General features: G+C 45.5%; 1 protein-coding gene across 2 annotated transcripts in view; it reads right to left on the minus strand.

The window, feature by feature from the left end:
* capn10 (calpain 10) overlaps window positions 1–15,532 on the minus strand; it is a 64,211-nt gene extending 48,679 nt beyond the window's left edge. The window contains exons 1-3 of one of the 2 annotated variants that reach the window (XM_070883405.1): window positions 15,378–15,532; window positions 10,761–10,978; window positions 4,596–4,727 (exon numbers count right to left, since the gene is read on the minus strand). In XM_070883405.1, coding sequence (XP_070739506.1) covers window positions 4,596–4,727; window positions 10,761–10,901 — 273 coding nt within the window. In that variant the 5' untranslated portion in view covers window positions 10,902–10,978; window positions 15,378–15,532. Of the gene's footprint in view, window positions 1–4,595; window positions 4,728–10,760; window positions 10,979–14,693; window positions 14,974–15,377 lie in introns of those variants that run through there. The other variant, XM_070883406.1, reaches the window with a different exon arrangement.
* Window positions 15,533–20,035: the final 4,503 nt, after the last annotated feature.

Below are 20,035 nucleotides of genomic sequence, written 5' to 3' on the forward strand. Positions count from 1 at the left end.
CCAGAACGTACTCCCTGATGAAGGACCTTCAAGCGCCAGAGAAGCTGGCGGACAAGACGTTCGAAGAGCTCAGTAAGTTGATCGGCGAACACCTTAAACCGGCGAGCAGCATGCACATGGCGAGACACCGGTTTTACACGCAGCGGCGGCGAGAAGGGCAAAGCGTTCCATATTTCATGGCAGATCTCCGGCGACTGGCGAGCCTATGTAAGTTCCCAGATGCATGCAGAGCGGAGATGCTGCGAGACTTTTTTTTATTGAGGGCATCGGGCACGCTGGGGTTTTCAGGAAACTGATTGAGACCAAAGACTTGACCTTGGAAGCGGCGGTTCTGATAGCCCAGACATTTATCTCAGGGGAGGAAGAGACCAGAATGATGTATGACAAAAATCTCGGCTCAAATGCGGCAAACGACCAGGGAGTCAACATTGTTAACGCGGCACACAGTTCACTAGGCAGACAAGGGCAATCGGACATGCCCCAGCATGTAGTCGAACCCAAAGGGGGAATTCAACAGAGACAACGGCTAGCTGAACGGCGATTCATGCCATCGCAATGGACAATGCGGCCAGTAATGGGGCCATCAACACCTGTTAATGGTGCGCTTAAGGACAGTTCCAGAGACAGTCAGAGACAATCGACTGGTAATGGACCTTTTGTTTCCAACAACGGGGCCTCCAGCTCATGCTGGAGGTGTGGAGGCAAACACCCAGCCAGAGCTTGCAGGTATCAGCAATATACCTGCAGAAACTGCAACGTCAGCGGTCACTTGGCGCGTATGTGCAGGAAGCCTGCAGCCAGGTTGATGTACGAGGAGGACGGGCCCGATGTAAGCCCTACGAGGCCAAATGAATACTGGGGGAAATCGCTGGAAGCTGAAGTTCAGCGAGTTCATGTGGTGCACATATACAGTTCATATACCAGGACGCCACCGATAATGATGAAAGTGCTCCGCAATGGCATCCCAGTATTAATGGAGCTAGACTCGGGGGCCAGCCAGTCCCTGATGAGTATCAAACAGTTCGAAAGGTTGCGGGTGTCCAAGGCCAGGAGGCCAAAATTATTGCCGATTGACGCATAGCTACGGACATATACAAAGGAGATCATTCCGGTGCTAGCCAGCGCCATGGTAGTCGTGACCCACAAAGATTCGGAGAACAGGTTGCCACTTTGGATTGTCCAGGGGGACAGTCCCGCACTACTGGGGAGGAGTTGGCTTGCTGTCATGAACTGGAAATGGGGCGATGTCAATGCAATTTCTTCTGTGGAGCAAGTATCATGCTCACAGGTCCTGGACAAATTTGACAAATTATTTCAACCCGGCACCGGCACTTTCATGGGGGCCAAGGTAGTGATTCACATAAACCCGGACGCCAGGCCAGTACACCACAAGGCCAGAGTGGTGCCGTATGTGATGCGGGAAAAGATAGAATGCGAATTGGACCGCCTGCTGAGGGAAGGCATCATCTCGCCAGTCAAATTCAGTGACTGGGCGAGCCCGATCGTGCCGGTGCTCAAGGCGGATGGGTCAGTCAGGATATGTGATGATTACAAGGCCATCATCAATCGAGTGTCACTCCAAGACCAGTACCCGCTACCGAGAGTGGAGGACCTCTTTGCGACGCTGTCCGGTGGCAAACTTTTTTCAAAATTGGACCTGACCTCAGCTTACATGACCCAGGAGCTGGCAAGTGAGTTGAAGAAGCTAACCACCATCACGACACACAAGGGGTTGTTTGAGTATAATAGATGTCCGTTCGGGATTCGTTCGGCCGCCGCGATCTTTCAGCGAAATATGGAAAGCCTCAAGTCGATTCCAAGGACGGTGGTTTTTCAAGACGACATCCTCATCACGAGTCGCGATACTGAAGAACACCTCCACAACCTGAAGGAGGTGCTACACAGACTGGACCGGGTAGGGCTGCGACTGAAAAAGGCGAAGTGCGTCTTCTTAGCTCCAGAGGTAGAATTCCTGGGGAGGAGGGTAGCAGCAGACGGGATCAGATCTACTGCGTCCAAAACGGAAGCGATCCAGAGAACACCCAGACCCCGTAACACGACGGAGCTGCGTTCGTTCCTGGGGCTCCTGAACTATTTTGGTAACTTTCTTCCCAAATTGAGCACGCTGCTAGAGCCGCTACACGCGCTCCTACGCAAAGGTCGCGATTGGGTCTGGGGGGACAGCCAGGAAAGGGCTTTTGATAGAGCACGCAATTTGTTATGCTCCAACAAACTGTTAACGTTAGATGACCCGTGTAAGAAATTTGTTTTAACGTGCGATGCGTCGTCCTATGGGGTCAGATGTGTGTTGCAGCATGTGAATGCCAATGGTCAGTTACAGCCGGTAGCTTATGCCTCCAGAAGTCTGTCCCAGGCAGAAAGGGGCTACAGAATGGTAGAAAAGGAAGCGCTAGCATGTGTATATGCAGTAAAAAAAATGCACCAGTACCTGTTTGGCAGGAAATTTGAGCTGGAGACAGATCACAAACCCCCAACGTCCCTTTTGGCCGACAACAAGGCCATAAATGCGAATGCATCGGCCCGCATACAGAGGTGGACACTCACGTTAGCCGCCTATGACTACACAATTTGGCACAGACCGGGCACTGAAAACTGTGCCGATGCCACTCAGCAGGCTCCCACTAGCCACCACTGAGGGGGCAACTGAGCATGATGCTGAGGTGGTCATGGCTGTTGAAGCTTTCGAAAGCGAAGGCTCACCTGTGGCAGCCCATCAGATTAAAGTCTGGACAAATAAAAAACCGCTACTGTCTTTAGTCAAGAAATGTGTCCTGAATGGGGACTGGGCAGCCACGTACGGGGCATGCCCTGAGGAATTTAAACCGTTTCATAGGCGCAAGGATGAACTCTCGATTCAGGCCAATTGCCTACTGTGGGGAAACCGTGTAGTCATGGAACAGATGAGCAGAGAGGTGTTCATCAGAGAACTTCACAATGAGCACCCGGGCATTGTCATGATGAAGGCCCAGGTCACACGTTTGGTGGCCAGGGATAGATGCAGACCTGGAACTTTGTGTTCGCAGGTGCAACACGTGTGCTCAGCTGGGCAACGCACCCAGGGAAGCCCCCCTTAGCCCCTGGTCCTGGCCCGCCAAGCCATGGTCACGCATCCATGTGGACTACGCAGGTCCTTTCATGGGAAAAATGTTTTTGGTTGTAGTAGACGCCAACTTCAAATGGATTGAGTGTGCCTTTTAAATTCAAGCACATCCTTTGCGACGGTAGAAAGTCTACGGGCAATGTTCGCCGCCCATGGTCGACCGGATGTCTTGGTCAGCGACAATGGCCTGTGCTTCACAAGCATTGAATTCCAGGACTTCATGGCAGGCAATGGAATCAACCATGTCAGAACGGCACCGTTCAAGCCGGCCTCAAACGGCCAGGCGGAACGAGCAGTGCAGATAATCAAACAGGGGATGCTCAGAATCCAAGGGTGTTCCCTACAAAGCCGCTTATCATGCCTCCTGTGGGCCAATAGATCCCGACCACACTCGCTCACAGGGGTTCCACCCACAGAGCTGCTAATGAAAAGGACGCTCAAAACCAGGTTATCCCTTATACACCCTACTATGAAAGAAATTATTGAGAGCAGGCATCAGTCACAATGTCACTACCATAACAGGAATGCGAGGGTGCGATATATTGATGTCAATGACCCTGCTTTTGACCTTAATTATGCTGCAGGGCCCAAATGGCTTGCAGGCACTGTGATTGCCAAAGAGAGGAATAGGGTTTTGGTAGTTAAACTTACCAATGGACAAATCTGCCACAAACACGTGGATCAAACTAAAAGGAGATTCAGCAACCCCATTGAAGAAGCAGAGGAAGAACACGACGTAGAGTTTACTCCACCACAGGTGACCGAACACCGGAACCAAGTGGAGGAGAGCCCAGTCACTGTGGGCAGTCCGGACAGGCCTGAGGCACCGCAAACAGCAGACACTCAGGCCAGCGCCCAACAACCGGAGCCCCAACTCAGGCGCTCTACAAGGGAGTGTAAACCACCAGAGAGACTTAATCTGTGATCCCAATAAGACTTTGGGGGGGGAGGTGGTGTCATGTATTCAACTATCATTGTAACCCATGTATAAGCTGACCTAAGTTGTACACCTTGAGAACATTGAACACAAGGAGGTGAACTTGTGGGAGAGACTCCTAACCTGGACTTTCAGGTATAAAAGAGGAAGCTCCACCCACCTTCATCACTTGAGATCTTGATAATAAAGTAACTGGTCACAGAGTGACCTTCTCTCAAGTATGGGCCTCATGTGCATTTATACTGTATAGTAAGGACATATCACACAGACTTGCTCCTTTTCTAGCTGTGCTGTTAAGGAATCCCCACACCGTCACCTGTAGCTTTCAAACATTTTGGAAAGGAAGAAGTCCAGACTCAGTTAACATACTGCCAGCAGCATCAACTTGTTCTTGGATTTCCAATTAAAACAGCCTCTCAAATGGGTACTCTAGCCCAGCCCAAAAACAGCGGCTACTGCCAACTGGATCACAAGCAAACATTTTCCACTCATCTGATTAATATCACAATTAGATTTGTATTCTTTCTATTGAAGTACCTTGTCCAACAGTAAGCTGTTTTTATGCAAAGCTTCACAAGCACACAAGAACCAGCAATCTCCCAAAAGGCCTTGTTTGATGTGTCCATCCTGTGGGTTTTCTGGGAACAACCGAGGAGAACTGGAAATTTCCTGAAAATTCCAAGCAAATTCAGTCAAACAAAAGAGCATGCATTGGCAGCGAGAGATCCCAAACTCTAACTTATACTAGAACATGCAGAAAAATTACTCCTCCAGCTGTCCCTTTAAAATATGCAACAGAGGGCAATTCAGTTCGAATAGGAAATTAGAGAGTTAAAATGAAGCTAATTCACATTTTAATGGGGTTCCTCTATTCGGTTATTTTTAAAAAAGACACGCAAAATAATTTTGACAGCCAGCTTATACACGAAAGTTTCCCATGCCAATATCATAGAATCATGCAGCACAGGAGGCTGTTCAGCCCATCCTGCCTGTACTAGCTCTATGAAAGAGCTATCCAATTAGTCCCACTCTCCTGCAAAATTGTCCCCATAGCCCTGCAAAATTGTCCTCTTAAAGCATATATCTAATTCTCTTTTGAAAGTTACTGTTTGAATCTGCCACCACCATCCTTTCAGGCAGTGCATTCCAAATCATAACAACTACTCAGCCAACAGTTCTTCGGTTCAGGAGGAGGGGTCAAAACTAAAAATCATAGTTTAAAAACTATTTTAAAACACTCTACCTAAATGCATGCAGCATTCGAAATAAAGTAAATGAGTTGACGGCACAAATCATTACAAATGGGTATGATTTGGTGGCCATGACAGAAACATGGTTGCAGGGTGGCCAAGACTGGGAATTAAACATACATGGGTATCTGACAATTCGGAAAGATAGACAAGAAGGGAAAGGAGGTGGGGTAGCTCTGTTAATAAAGGATGATATCAGGGCAGTTGTGAGAGACGATATTGGCTCTAACGAACAAAATGTTGAATCATTGTGGGTGGAGATTAGAGATAGTAAGGGGATAAAGTCACTGGTGGGTGTAGTTTATAGGCCCCCAAATAATAACTTCATGGTGGGGCGGACAATAATCAAGGGAATAATGGAGGCATGTGAAAAAGGAACGGCAGTAATCATGGGGGATTTTAACCTACATATCGATTGGTCAAATCAAATCGCACGGGGTAGCCTCGAGGAGGAATTCATAGAATGCATACGGGATTGTTTCTTAGAACACTATGTTACAGAACCTACAAGGGAGCAAGCTATCTTAGATCTGGTCCTGTGTAATGAGACAGGAATAATAAACGATCTCCGAGTAAAAGATCCTCTCAGAATGAGTGATCACAGTGTGGTTGAATTTGTAATACAGATTGAAGGTGAGGAAGTAGTGTCTCAAACGAGCGTACTATGCTTAAACAAAGGGGACTACAGTGGGATGAGGGCAGAGTTGGCTAAAGTAGACTGGAAACACAGACTAACGGTGGCACAATTGAGGAACAGTGGAGGACTTTTAAGGAGCTCTTTCATAATGCTCAACAAAAATATATTCCAGTGAAAAAGGGCAGTAAGAGAAGGGATAACCAGCCGTGGATAAACAAGGAAATTAAGGAGAGTATCAAATTAAAAACCAATGCGTATAAGGTGGCCAAGCTTAGTGGGAAACGAGAAGATTGGAAAAATTTTAAACGACAGCAAAGAATGACTAAGAAAGCAATAACGAAAGGAAAGATAGATTACGAAAGTAAACTTGCGCAAAACATAAAAACAGATAGTAAAAGCTTTTACCGATATATAAAACGGAAGATTGACTAAAGTAAATGTTGGTCCCTTAGAAGATGAGAAGGGGGATTTAATAATGGGAAATGTGGAAATGGCTGAGACCTTAAACAATTATTTTGCTTCGGTCTTCACAGTGGAAGACACAAAAACCATGCCAAAAATTGCTGGTCACGGGAATGTGGGAAAGGAGGAGCTTGAGATAATCACTATCACTAGCGGGGTAGTGCTGGACAGGCTAATGGGACTCAAGGTAAACAAGTCCCCTGGTCCTGATGAAATGCATCCCAGGGTATTAAAAGAGATGGCGGAAGTTATAGCAGATGCATTCGTTATAATCTAGACTCTGGGGAGGTACCAGCGGATTGGAAAGCAGCTAATGTAACGCCTCTGTTTAAAAAAGGGGGCAGACAAAAGGCGGGTAACCATAGGCCGGTTACTTTAACATCTGTAGTGGGGAAAATGCTTGAAGCTATCATTAAGGAAGAAATAGCGGGACATCTAGATAGGAATAGTGCAATCAAGCAGACGCAACATGGATTCATGAAGGGGAAATCATGTTTAACTAATTTACTGGAATTCTTTGAGGATATAACGAGCATGGTGGATAGAGGTGTACCGATGGATGTGGTGTATTTAGATTTCCAAAAGACATTCGATAAGGTGCCACACAAAAGGTTACTGCAGATGATAAAGGTACGCGGAGTCAGAGGAAATGTATTAGCATGGATCGAGAATTGGCTAGCTAACAGAAAGCAGAGAGTCGGGATAAATGGGTCCTTTTCGGGTTGGAAATCGGTGGTTAGTGGTGTGCCACAGGGATCGGTGCTGGGACCACAACTGTTTACAATATACATAGATGACCTGGAAGAGGGGACAGAGTGTAGTGTAACAAAATTTGCAGATGACACAAAGGTTAGTGGGAAAGCAGGTTGTGTAGAGGACACAGAGAGGCTGCAAAGAGATTTAGATAGGTTAAGCGAATGGGCTAAGGTTTGGCAGATGGAATACAATGTCAGAAAATGTGAGGTCATCCACCTTGGAAAGAAAAACAGTAAAAGGGAATATTATTTGAATGGGGAGAAATTACAACATGCTGCGGTGCAGAGGGACCTGGGGGTCCTTGTGCATGAAACTCTTTTAGAGTCTACCTGCAAAACATAAACATTAAACTGTGCCACCCGACCTGAAACTCTTTTTTGGAGTTCACCTGCAAAACATAAAACATTAAACGGTGCCACCCGACCTGGGTGACACTCCAGACATTTACAAGGCCCTTTTTTTTTTTTTCCCCCCCCTTTTTTTTTTTGTGTTTTTCTTTTTTTTTTTGTTTTTTTTTTGGGCACTAAAATCACAATTTTTCCCCAGTGCCCCCTATAAAAGGGAAGGGGACACTAAAAGCACCGGCAATTAAAACAAATTAACTTTAAAACGTAAAATCAAATTAAAATTTGGTTGCCGGGCGTGATGATGCACTCCAGTCCCTCCGGTGCCCACCTCTCGCGGAAGGCCGCGAGCGTACCGGTGGACACCGCGTGCTCCATCTCCAAGGACACCCTGGACCGGATGTAAGAGCGGAAGAGAGGCAGGCAGTCAGGTTGAACGACCCCCTCGACCGACCGCTGCCTGGACCGAATGATGGCACCCTTGGCCGTGCCCAGGAGCAGTCCTACGAGGAGGCCATCGGACCTACCCGCTCCCCTCCGCACAGGGTGCCCAAAGATCAGGAGAGTGGGACTGAAGTGCAGCCAGAATTTCAGGAGCAGCCCCTTCAAATAGTGGAACCCACCCGACCTGAATCCCAAAAAAAGTTAGTTTGCAGGTGCAGCAGGTAATCAGGAAGGCGAATGGAATGTTGGCCTTCATTGCGAGAGGGATGGAGTACAAAAGCAGGGAGGTCCTGCTGCAACTGTATAGGGTATTGGTGAGGCTGCACCTGGAGTACTGCGTGCAGTTTTGGTCACCTTACTGAAGGAAGGATATACTAGCTTTGGAGGGGGTACAGAGACGATTCACTCGGCTGATTCCGGAGATGAAGGGGTTACCTTATGATGATCGATTTGAGTAGACTGGGTCTTTATTCGTTGGCGTTCAGAAGGATGAGGGGTGATCTTATAGAAACATTTAAAATAATGAAAGGGATAGACAAGATAGAGGCAGAGAGGTTGTTTCCACTGGTCGGGGAGACTAGAACTAGGGGGCAAAGCCTCAAAATACGGGGGAGCCAATTTAAAACCGAGTTGAGAAGGAATTTCTTCTCCCAGAGGGTTGTGAATCTGTGGAATTCTCTGCCCAAGGAAGCAGTTGAGGCTAGCTCATTGAATGTATTCAAATCACCGATAAATAGATTTTTAACCAATAAGGGAATTAAAGGTTATGGGGAGCGGGCGGGTAAGTGGAGCTGAGTCCACGGCCAGATCAGCCATGATCTTGTTGAGTGGCGGAGCAGGCTCGAGGGGCTAGATGGCCTACTCCTGTTCCTAATTCTTGTGTTCTTATGTTCTCCTCTTTCTTCTTTTCCAATTATTTTTAATCTGTATCCTCTGGTTAAAATCCCTCCTGCCAGTGGATAAAGTTTCGTCTTATTTACTCTGTCAAAACCCCATATGCTTTTTGAATACCACTATTAAATCACCCTTAACCTTCTCTGCTGTATGGGGAACAATCCCAGCTTCTCTTGTCTCTCCACATCATTGAAGTCCCTCATTCCTTGTATAATTCTGGTAAATCTCCTCTGTACCCTCTCCAAGGCCTTGACATTCTTTCTAAAGTGTGGTGTCCAGAATTGGTAACAATACTTTAGCTGAGGCTTAACCAATGATTTATAAATGTTTAGCATAACTTCCTTGTTTTTGTTATGCCTCCATTTATAACGATCCTATGTGCTTTTCTAACAGCTTTATCAGCTTGTCCTGCCACCTTCAAAGATTTGTGTATGTAAACCTACAGGTCTCTCTGATCCTGCTCCCCTTTAAAATTGTGCCATTTAGTTTGTATTGGCTCTCCTCATTCTTCTTCCCAAAATGCATGTCAGACTTCTCTGCATTAAATTTCATCAGCCATATTTCTGTCCATTTCACCAGCCTGCCTATGTATTCCTGTAGTCTGTAACTATCCTCTCTGTTTTCTATATTTTCAAATTTTATGTCATCTGAAAATTTTGAAATTCTGCCCCCTATACCCAAGTCCAGGTCATTAATATATTTCAAAAGGTGCAGTGGTCCTAACACCAACCCCTGGGGGGAACCACTGTATACTTCCCTCCAGTCTGAAAAACAACCGTTCTCCACTATTCTCTGATTTCTGTCCTTAGCCAATTTTGTATCCATGCTGCCACTGCCCTTTTAATCCCATGGGTTTCAAATTTTACTGACAAGTCTATTATGTTTCACTTTATTAATCACCTTTTAACAGTCCATATACAAATCACCAACTGCATTACCTTCATCAACCCTCTTTGTTATCGAAGAACGCAATCCAATTTGTCACACTCGATTTGACTTTAACAAATCCATGTTGGCTGTCATTTATTAACCCATGTTTTTCAAAGTGAACATTAACTTTGTCCCGGATTATGGTCTCCAGAAGTTTCCCCACCACCGACATTAGGCTGACTGGTCTGTAGCTACTGAATTTATCCCTCTCCCCTTTGTTGAACGGAGTGTAACATTTGCATCCCCCCATTCCTCGGACCACCCACATATCCAAGAAGGATTGAAAGATTGTGGCCAGAGCCTTCGCTATTTCCACCCTTACTTCCCTCAGCAACAACTTGCAACATGAAACGTAATCTCAGCAGACTGGGTATTAACACATCATATCAGCTTTTATACAAACCAGTATGTGTCAGTATCCCTTACACAACAATAAAAAGCACAAAGGTCTCTCTTAGAATTAGTTGTAAAAGTGGTAGAATTTAAATGATTATCGGCGCGGACACTATGGGCCGAAATGGCCTCCTTCTGCACTGTAGATTTCTATGTTTCTATTTCTATTATCCAGTTTACATCATTTACAGGGCAATAGCATCACTGCTTTTTAGCAAGAGACATCCGACTGCATTTTTCAGGTCTTCCTACAGTACTTCATGCCTAACAAGAGAAACAGAGGATTGTGTGAGGTCTCTGCTGATGGCACTCGGTGATTGTCTCCTCTAAAGTGCAATAGAGTCACCTACAATGCCATGAACTTAAAATGTTTTCCCCAGAGATTAGTCAACTCACAGTGTCACAAATGATACCTGATTTGAAATAATTATTGATCAATAAACTGTGTGAAACATCATTGCAGTATATTTTAAAATATACATTAAACAAACATGCACATATAAACAATCCATCAACCACGTGAAAAACTATACATTTAGAGCCTGTATAAGCATTTCTGAGACACTTTCCAACCAGACAGACAGATACTCACCATTGGTCGTAGCCATGTAATTTTACCACAGAATTTGGCAATGGGTGTAGAATAACTTGAGAAAAGAGAACTGCTTGTAGCCGGGAAGTCAATATCTTCAAATAGTATCTTTTCTGGGGACTCCATATCCCAAACGGTCATTATCACAAAGGCCTTCACATATGCTGACAGGAATCCCAGCAGAATGACATTTTAAGTTCCATCAGTTTGTCTTTAGGCTGAGAAAATAATTTCCAAAGTAAAATCATGACAAGGTTAGTGATAGAAACACTAATTTATTTTTTCAACTATGCATGAGTGATCATGCCAACACAATGGTAGAGGGAGTTCACTTAATTCATATGGCAACACAAGATAATTACAGCTGAGGAAAGCCATTTGGCTCATCTTAGCTCATCCATTCAGAAAGAACCTACAATCCCCCTCCCCTCCGGGCATACAATTATTTCTTGTTTAATTCCAGCTTTTTCGCTTCCACTACCTCTGGAAGTCCATTCCCTGTATTAATTACTATTACATTTTTGGGTCCTTTCTTCACTTCTTACTCGAGATTATTTTGGCTTTTGTATTTTAGATTTTAGATCTCTTCTCCCCATACCTTCAAGAGTGCCTATCCTAGGGCTCAAGTTTCGGCCTGAGTTGCTCCTATTTTTTTGGAGCAACTAGTTTAGAATAGAGCATCTTAGAAATTGCAATTCTCGGCATTTAGTTTGCTCCAGTTCTCGTGAGTTAGAATAGTTTCATTTTAGAACAGATTTTTTTTTCAAAAGTTCAGCCACTGACACTGGTTTTGCAAGTTTGGGCAGCGAAAACTTACTCCAAACTAACTTAAAATGGAGTAAGTGTAGATTTTTGTACGCTCAGAAAAACTTTGCCTCCACTTATAAATCAGGCGTAGCGAACGAGAGATATGGGTGGAGGGTGAAGGGGGGTTTACAAACATCAAACACTTCACTTTCACAAATAAAGAGCCATCATCAATAATAAATAAATGGTGACCAAGGCTGGGAACTCAACATCCAGGGGTATTCAACATTTAGGAAGGATAGACAGAAAGGAAAAGGAGGTGGGGTGGCATTGCTGGTTAAAGAGGAAATTAATGCAATAGTAAGAAAGGACATTCGCTTGGATGATGTGTAATTGGTATGGGTGGAGCTACGGAATACCAAGGGGCAGAAAACGTTAGTGGGAGTTGTGTACAGATCACAAAACAGTAGTAGTAAGGTTGGGGACAGCTTTAAACAAGAAATTAGGGATGCATGCAATAAAGGTACAGCAGTTATCATGGGTGACTTTAATCTACATATTGGTTGGGCTAACCAAACTGATAGCAATGCGGTGGAGGAGGATTTCCTAGAGTGTATTAGGGATGATTTTCTAGACCAATATGTCGAGGAACCAACGAGGGAGCTGGCCATCCTAGACTGGGTGATGTGTAATGAGAAAGGACTAATTAGCAATCTTGTTGTGCGAGGCCCATTGGGGAAGAGTGACTATAACATAGTAGAATTCTTTATTAAGATGGAGAGTGACACAGTTAATTCAGAAACTAGGGTCCTGAACTTAAGGAAAGATAACTTCGATGGTTTGAGGCATGAATTGGCTAGAATAGACTGGCAAATGATACTTAAAGGGTTGACGGTGGATCGGCAATGGCAAACATTTAAAGATCACATGGATGAACTTCAGCAATTGTACATCCCTGTCCGGAGTAAAAATAAAACGGGGAAGGTGGCTCAACCGTGGCTAACAAGGCCAGAAATTGGCCAGTAAAAGCAACAAACCTGAGGACTAGGAGAAATTTAGAATTCAGCAGAGGAGAACAAAGGGTTTAATTAAGAGGGGGAAAATAGAGTACGAGAAGAAGCTTGCCGAGAACATAAAAATTGACTGCAAAAGCTTCTATACATATGTGAAGTGAAAAAGATTAGTGAAGACAAACGTAGATCCCTTGCAGTCGGATTCAGGTGAATTTATAATGGGGAACAAAGAAATGGCAGACCAATTGAACAAATACTTTGGTTCTGTCTTCACGAAGGAAGATACAAATAACCTTCTGGAAGTTCTAGGGGACCGAGGGTCTAGTGAGAAGGAGAAACTGAAGGATATCCTTATTAGGCAGGAAATTGTATTAGGGAAATTGATGGGATTGAAGGCTGATAAATCCCCGGGGCCTGATAGTCTGCATCCCAGTGCACTTAAGGAAGTGGCTCTAGAAATAGTGGATGCATTGGTGATCATTTTCCAACAGTCTATCGACTCGGGTTCAGTTCCTATGGAGGGTAGCTAATGTAACACCACTTTTTAAAAAGGGAGGAAGAGAGAAAGCGGGTAATTATAGACGGTTAGCTTGACATCAGTAGTGGGGAAAATGTTGAAATCAATTATTAAAGATGAAATAGCAGCGCATTTGGAAAGCAGCGACAAGATTGGTCGAAGTCAGCATGGATTTATGAAGAGGAAATCATGCTTGACAAATCTTCTGGAATTTTTTGAGGATGTAACTAGTAGAGTGGACAAGGGAGAACCAGTGGATGTGGTTTATTTGGACTTTCAAAAGGCTTTTGACAAGGTCCCACACAAAAGATTGGTGTGCAAAATCAAAGCACATGGTATTGGATAGAGACGTAATTGGCAGACAGGAAGCAGAGAGTCCGGATAAATGGGTCCTTTTTAAAATGACAGGCAGTGACTAGTGGAGTGCTGCAGGGCTCAGTGCTGGGACCCCAGCTCTTTACAATATACATCAATGATTTGGATGAAGGAATTGAGTGTAATATCTCCAAGTTTGCAGATAATACTAAACTGGGTGGTGGTGTGAGCTGTGAGGGGGACGCTAAGAGGCTGCAGGATGACTTGGACAGGTTCAGTGAGTGGGCAAATGCATGGCAGATGCAGTATAATGTGGATAAATGTGAGGTTATCCACTTTGGGAGCAAAAACGCGAAGACAGAATATTATCTGAATGGCGGCAGATTAGGAAAAGGGGAGGTGCAACGAGACCTGGGTGTCATGGTTCATCAGTCATTGAAAGCAGGCGGTGAAGAAGGCAAATGGTATGTTGGCCTTCATAGCTAGGGGATTTGAGTATAGCAGGGAGGTCTTACTGCAGTTGTACAGGGCCTTGGCGAGTCCTCACCTGGAATATTGTGTTCAGTTTTGGTCTCTTAATCTGAGGAAGGACGTTCTTGCTATTGAGGAAGTGCAGCGAAGGTTCACCAGACTGATTCCCGGGATGGCAGGACTGACATATGAGGATAAGGGGTAGGCCATTTAGGACTGAGATGAGGAGACACTTCTTCACTCAGAGAGTTGTTGACCTGTGGAATTCTCTGCCAGAGAGAGTTGTTGATGCCAGTTCATTGGATATATTCAAGAGGGAGTTAGATATGGCCCTTACGGTTAAGGGGATCAAGGGGTGTGGAGAGAAAGCAGGAAAGGGGTACTGAAGGAATGATCAGCCATGATCTTATTGAATGGTGGTGCAGGCTCGAAGGGCCGAATGGCCTACTCTTGCACCTATTTTCTATGTTTCTATGAGGAGAGACTGGATCAACTGGGCCTTTATACATTGGAGTTTAGAAGGGTTAAGGTTACTTAATTTGCAGATTTTGACTTTGGTTTATTGAATTGTATTTGCTATTATTTAATGTCACTGAATCAATCATGCACTTTCTCCAGTGGGTTTTATTTAGGTTTTCTCCGTGTTTCTGGTTGTTGTGTCACTGATCGCTGTGTTGACCCCTTTGGCATAGACTCGCTTACTTGGGCATCCGCCATTTCTCCGCGCCCAGTCGGGTTTAGATTCACTTGAGCGCCGTGGACTCGGGGCCCGGAGTTCCTCTCACTTACAGCTGGATGCGGATATTTTAGTGTTGGCCTCTTAATCCAAACAAGAAACAAAGAGCGAGATTATAAAATGAAATCGAATACCTGAGGCTCCAGCGACAGAAACCAAGTCCGAGCGCGGCTCCGAATGAAGCGGCACAAATGAGCAAGCTCGGGGAATAGGGACAGTTAGTCATCTTAGTTTGGAGAAATGTGGCCTATTTTGATGTATATCGCCTTAATTATACTTGCAGCTCCGCCTGTTTAAATGAGAGCACAAAAGGACGGGTGCGGAAATAGACAAATACCCATGTCACTGTCAAAATAGGAACCGTGAGCAATGGTCAGAAAAGTTAATGAGAGGATGGGACCGGGGAGATGAAAGCGTCTCAGCTGGTGGACCTTACAAATCTTGTACTTTCGGTTTGCAAGGAATGGAGAACTATTAGTGTTCAGTTGTTATTCTGGAACTATGTGATCCAATATATATATATTTTTTAAAAGGCATCACAACCAACCCTATTTTTACGAGATCTCTGGGCAGCTTTCTTCGAGGTCATCGCTGCTGACCGCAAATTACGGGCCATTATCAAAAAAGACAAGGAAAGAGCAAAATACTGCAAATGCTGGAAATCAGATAAAAACAGAAAATGCTGGAAATACACAGCAGGTCAGCCAGAGTTCTTAAGTTTTTTTTATTTTGAGGAAAGAAGAGATGAAGCTGGGAAACATTACTGATGCATGAAGATTAGTTTCCAACAGTTATTTGAAAGTAATAAAAAAAATTACCTGACTTTTCTCCATATTCCTTGTAATAATGCAATACTGTACTGAAGCTGAGACCTAAACATAGATATCATAAGAAAACTAACTCAGCCCAATTCGGTATCGATTGGGTTTTTTAAGGCGGAACAGACATTGCAGCGACACTGCCAAAAGGTTGTCTTCCATTTTGTGTTGGATTCAAGAAAAAAAATTAACCCTTTTCTTTAATTTAAACTCACAATGTTGTGAACACACAATACAAGCTTTAAAAAGCCCAAACTTCATATTAAAAATAGAACAGACCCCAAAGTGTCAAATCATTCACATTTTAAGTCATTCTCTAATTTTTCTATACATTAAGTTGAAACAGATTCTAAGAATAAACAAAGTTCTATATGACAAATGTGTTTACATTGCAACAATCTGCTGCAGATTATTTAAATCCCACGAGTAGATGGACTTGGTAATTCAAACGAATGTACAACTGAGTTGTCTGTGCCACAAGTGGAACATGATTCAAAATTGGTTCAAATTTTGTTTATACTAAAAATGATTCTGATAAAGAAGTTAAATATTGAGTTTAATAGTGTTATTAGTTATTGGGCCAATGGAGGTTATGAGAGTAATAATTACATAAGAACATAAGAAATAGGAGCTGCAGTAGGCTATTTGGCCCTTTGAGCTTGCTCCACCATTCAACAAGATCATGGCTGATCTTCGACCTCAACTCCACCTTCCCGCACTATCCACATATCCCTTGATTCCCTAAGTTCCCCAAAAGTTATCGCTATCTGTCTTGAATATATTCAACGATTGAGCATCCACAGCTCTATGGGATAGAGAATTCCAAAGATTCGCAATCCTTTGAGTAAAGAAATTGCTCCTCATCTCAGCCCTAAATGGCCTACCCCTTATTCTGAGGCTGTGACCCCATGATCTAGATTCCAGGGTTCTAGATTCCCCAGCCAGAGGAAACATTTTCCCAGCATGAACCCTTGTCAAGCCCCTTAAGAATTTTATATGTTTCAATTGAGACCACCTCTCATTCTTCAATCTACATATTGACTGGGCTAACCAAACTGGTAGCAATGGAGGAGGATTTCCTGGAGTGTATTAGGGATGGTTTTCTAGACCAATATGTCGAGGAACCAACGAGAGGGCTGGCCATCCGAGACTGGGTGATGTGTAATGAGAAAGAACTAATTACCAATCTTGTTGTGCGAGGCCCATTGGGGAAGAGTGACCATAATATCGTAGAATTCTTTATTAAGACGGAGAATGACACAGTTAATTCAGAGACTAGGATCCTGAACTTGGAGAAAGGTAACGTCGTTGGTATGAGACATGAATTGGCTAGAATAGACTGGCGAATATTACTTAAAGGGTTGACGGTGGATAGGCAATGGCAAACATTTAAAGATCACATGGATGAACTTCAACAATTGTACATCCCTCGAGTCTGGAGTAAAAATAAAACGGGGAAGGTGGCATAACCGTGGCTAACAAGGGAAATTAAGGATAGTGTTAAATCCAAGGAAGAGGCATATAAATTGGCCAGAAAAAGCAGCAAACCTGACGACTGGGAGAATTTTGTAATAGAGCAGAGGAGGACAAAGGGTTCAATTGGGGGGCCGGGGGGGAATAGAGTATGAGAGGAAGCTTGCTGGGAACATAAAAACTGACTGCAAAAGCTTCAATAGATATGTGAAGAGAAAAAGATTAGTGAAAACAAACGTAGGTCCTTTGCAGTCAGATTCAGGTGAATTTATAATGGGGAACAAAGAAATGGGGGAACAAAGAAATGGGGGAACAAAGAAATGGCGGACCAATTAAACAAATACTTTGGTTCTGTTTTCACGAAGGAAGACACAAATAACCTTCCTGAAATACTAGGGGACTGAGGGTCCAGTGAGAAGGAGGAACTGAAGGCTATCCTTATAAAGCGGGAAATTGTTTTAGGGAAATTGATGAATTGAAGGCCAATAAATCCCCGGGGCCTGATAGTCATCATCCCAGAGTACTTAAGGAAGTGGCCCGAGAAATAGTGGATGCATTGGTGATCATTTTCCAACAGTCTTTCAACTCTGGATCAGTTCCTATGGACTGGAGGGTAGCTGATGTAACACCACTGTTTAAAAAAGGAGGGAGAGAGAAAACGGGTAATTATAGACCAGTTAGCCTGACATCAGTAGTGGGGAAAATGTTGGAATCAATTATTAAAGATGAAATAGCAGCGCATTTGGAAAGCAGTAACATTCAGTCCAAGTCAGCATGGATTTATGAAAGAGGAATCATGCTTGACAAATCTTCTGGAATTTTTTGAGGATGTAACTAGTAGAGACAAGGGAGAACCAGTGGATGTGGTGTATTTGGACTTTCAAAAGGCTTTTGACAAGGTCCCATACAAGAGATTGGTGTGCAAAATTAAAGCACATGGTATTGGGGGTAATGTACTGACGTGGATAGAGAACTGGTTGGCAGACAGGAAGCAGAGAGTCGGGATAAACGGGTCCTTTTCAGACTAGCAGGCAGTGACTAGTGAGGTGCCGCAGGGCTCAGTGCTGGGACCCCAGTTATTGCTATTCAGGGAGTGGGGCGAAGATTCACCAGACTGATTCCCGGGATGGCGGGACTGACATATGAGGAGAGACTGGATCAACTGGGCCTTTATACACTGGAGTTCAGAAGGATGAGAGGGGATCTCATAGAAACTTACAAGATTCTGACGGGACTGGACAGGTTAGATGCGGGAAGAATGTTCCCGATGATGGGGAAGTCCAGAACCAGGGGACACAGTCTTAGGATAAGGGGTAGGCCATTTAGGACTGAGGTGAGGAGAAACTTCACCACTCAGAGAGTTGTTAACCTGTGGAATTCCCTGCCGCAGAGAGTTGTTGATGCCAGTTCATTGGATATATTCAAGAGGGAGTTAGATAGGGCCCTTACGGCTAAAGGGATCAAGGGGTATGGAGAGAAAGCAGGAAAGGGGTACTGAGGGAATGATCAGCCATGATCTTATTGAATGGTGACGCAGGCTCAAAGGGCTGAATGGCCTACTGCTGCACCTATTTCCTATGTTTCTATGTAACTCTAGGGAATACAGGCCTGGTCTACTCAGTTTCTCATCATCGGGCAATCCTCTCATCCCAGGAACCAGTCAAGTGAACCTTTGTTGCACACCCTTAGGCAAGAATGTCTTTGCTTAGATAAGGAGACCAGAACTGTACATAGTACTCCAGATATGGCTTCACCAATGCCCTGTATAATTGTAGTAATACTTCTTTATTCCTATACTCCAATCCCTTTCTTAATTGCTTGCTGTACCTGCATGTTAACTTTCTGTGATTCATAAACAAGGACATGCAGGTGCCTCTGAATGCAAACATTTCCCAGTCTATCACCATTCAAAAAATATTCTGCTTTTTTGTTTATCCGACCAAAGTGGATAACTTCACACTTCCTCACATTGTATTCCATTTGCCATGTTCTTGCCCACTCAGTCAACCAGTCGAAGGGGTCAAGTTTCGGGCCGCGCCTGGAATGGCGCAGCCCTGCGAGCCACGCTTGATTTCCACGCTGAAAACCACGCCTAAAACTTACCTCGGTATTCTCCCTGCTGCTGGAACGTTCCAGGCCCTTGGCGCGGCGCAGCGCAGCACAAGCTTTGGGGGGTGGGGCCAGGTCCCGGCGCTGAAAACAGTGCCGGGACCTCTGCACATGCACGCAAGAGTGTGCGCGAATGTACAGTAGCTCCAGGTCCCTGAGGTTGTGTGGGAGGGGCCCGAAGCACGCCGCCCCTAGCACTGGCCGAATGGGCTCACTGGGGCGGTGAAGATTGGGCTCGGGCCTCCCTCCTCAAGCTCCTGCTCCTGCTCCCACCGCCCCCGGTTCAAGTCCACTACCTGCCGCCCCGTTCAGCTACCGCTCCGTTCCGGCTCACCCCCGGCAAAGCCTTCAGCCCGGCTTCCTCTCCCCCCTCCCCCTCCCCTGTCCCCCTCCTTCCTCTCCCCCTCTCCCTCCATCCCTCTCCCCCCTCTAGCCCTCCCCTGTTCCTCTCCCTCTCCGCCCCTCCTCCCCCCTTCCTCTCCTCCTCCTCCCACTTCCTCGCCTCCTCCTCCCACTTTCTCTCCTCCTCCCCCCACTTTCTCTCCTCCTCCCCCCACTTTCTCTCCTCCTCCCCCCCTTTCTCTCCTCCTCCCCCCCTTTCTCTCCTCCTCCCCCCCTTCCTCTCCTCCTCCTCCCCCTTCCTCTCCTCCTCCTCCCCCTTCCTCTCCCCCTTCCTCTCCTCCTCCTCCCCCTTCTCCTCCTCCCCCTTCCTCTCCTCCTCCTCCTCCTCCCCCTCCCTCTTCTCCTCCTCCCCCTCCCTCTCCTCCTCCTCCCCATCTCCCCATCTCTCCTCCTCCTCCCCCTCCCCCTTCCTCTTCTCCTCCTCCCCCCATCTCTCCCCCTCCCCCCCATCTCTCCCCCTCCCATCTCTCCTCCTCCCCATCTCTCCTCCTCCCCCCATCTCTCCTCCTCCTCCCCATCTCTTCTCCTCCTCCTCCCCCCATCTCCCCTCCTCCCTCTCCCCCCCTCCCCCTCATCTCTCCTCCTCCTCCTCCTCCCCCCTCCCCCCTCCCCCTCATCTCTCCTCCTCCCCCCCCCTCCCCCTCATCTCTCCTCCTCCCCCTCATCTCTCCTCC

This window comes from Pristiophorus japonicus, chromosome 6 (assembly GCF_044704955.1).
Source record: "Pristiophorus japonicus isolate sPriJap1 chromosome 6, sPriJap1.hap1, whole genome shotgun sequence".
NCBI classification, from domain to species: Eukaryota; Metazoa; Chordata; class Chondrichthyes; family Pristiophoridae; genus Pristiophorus; species Pristiophorus japonicus.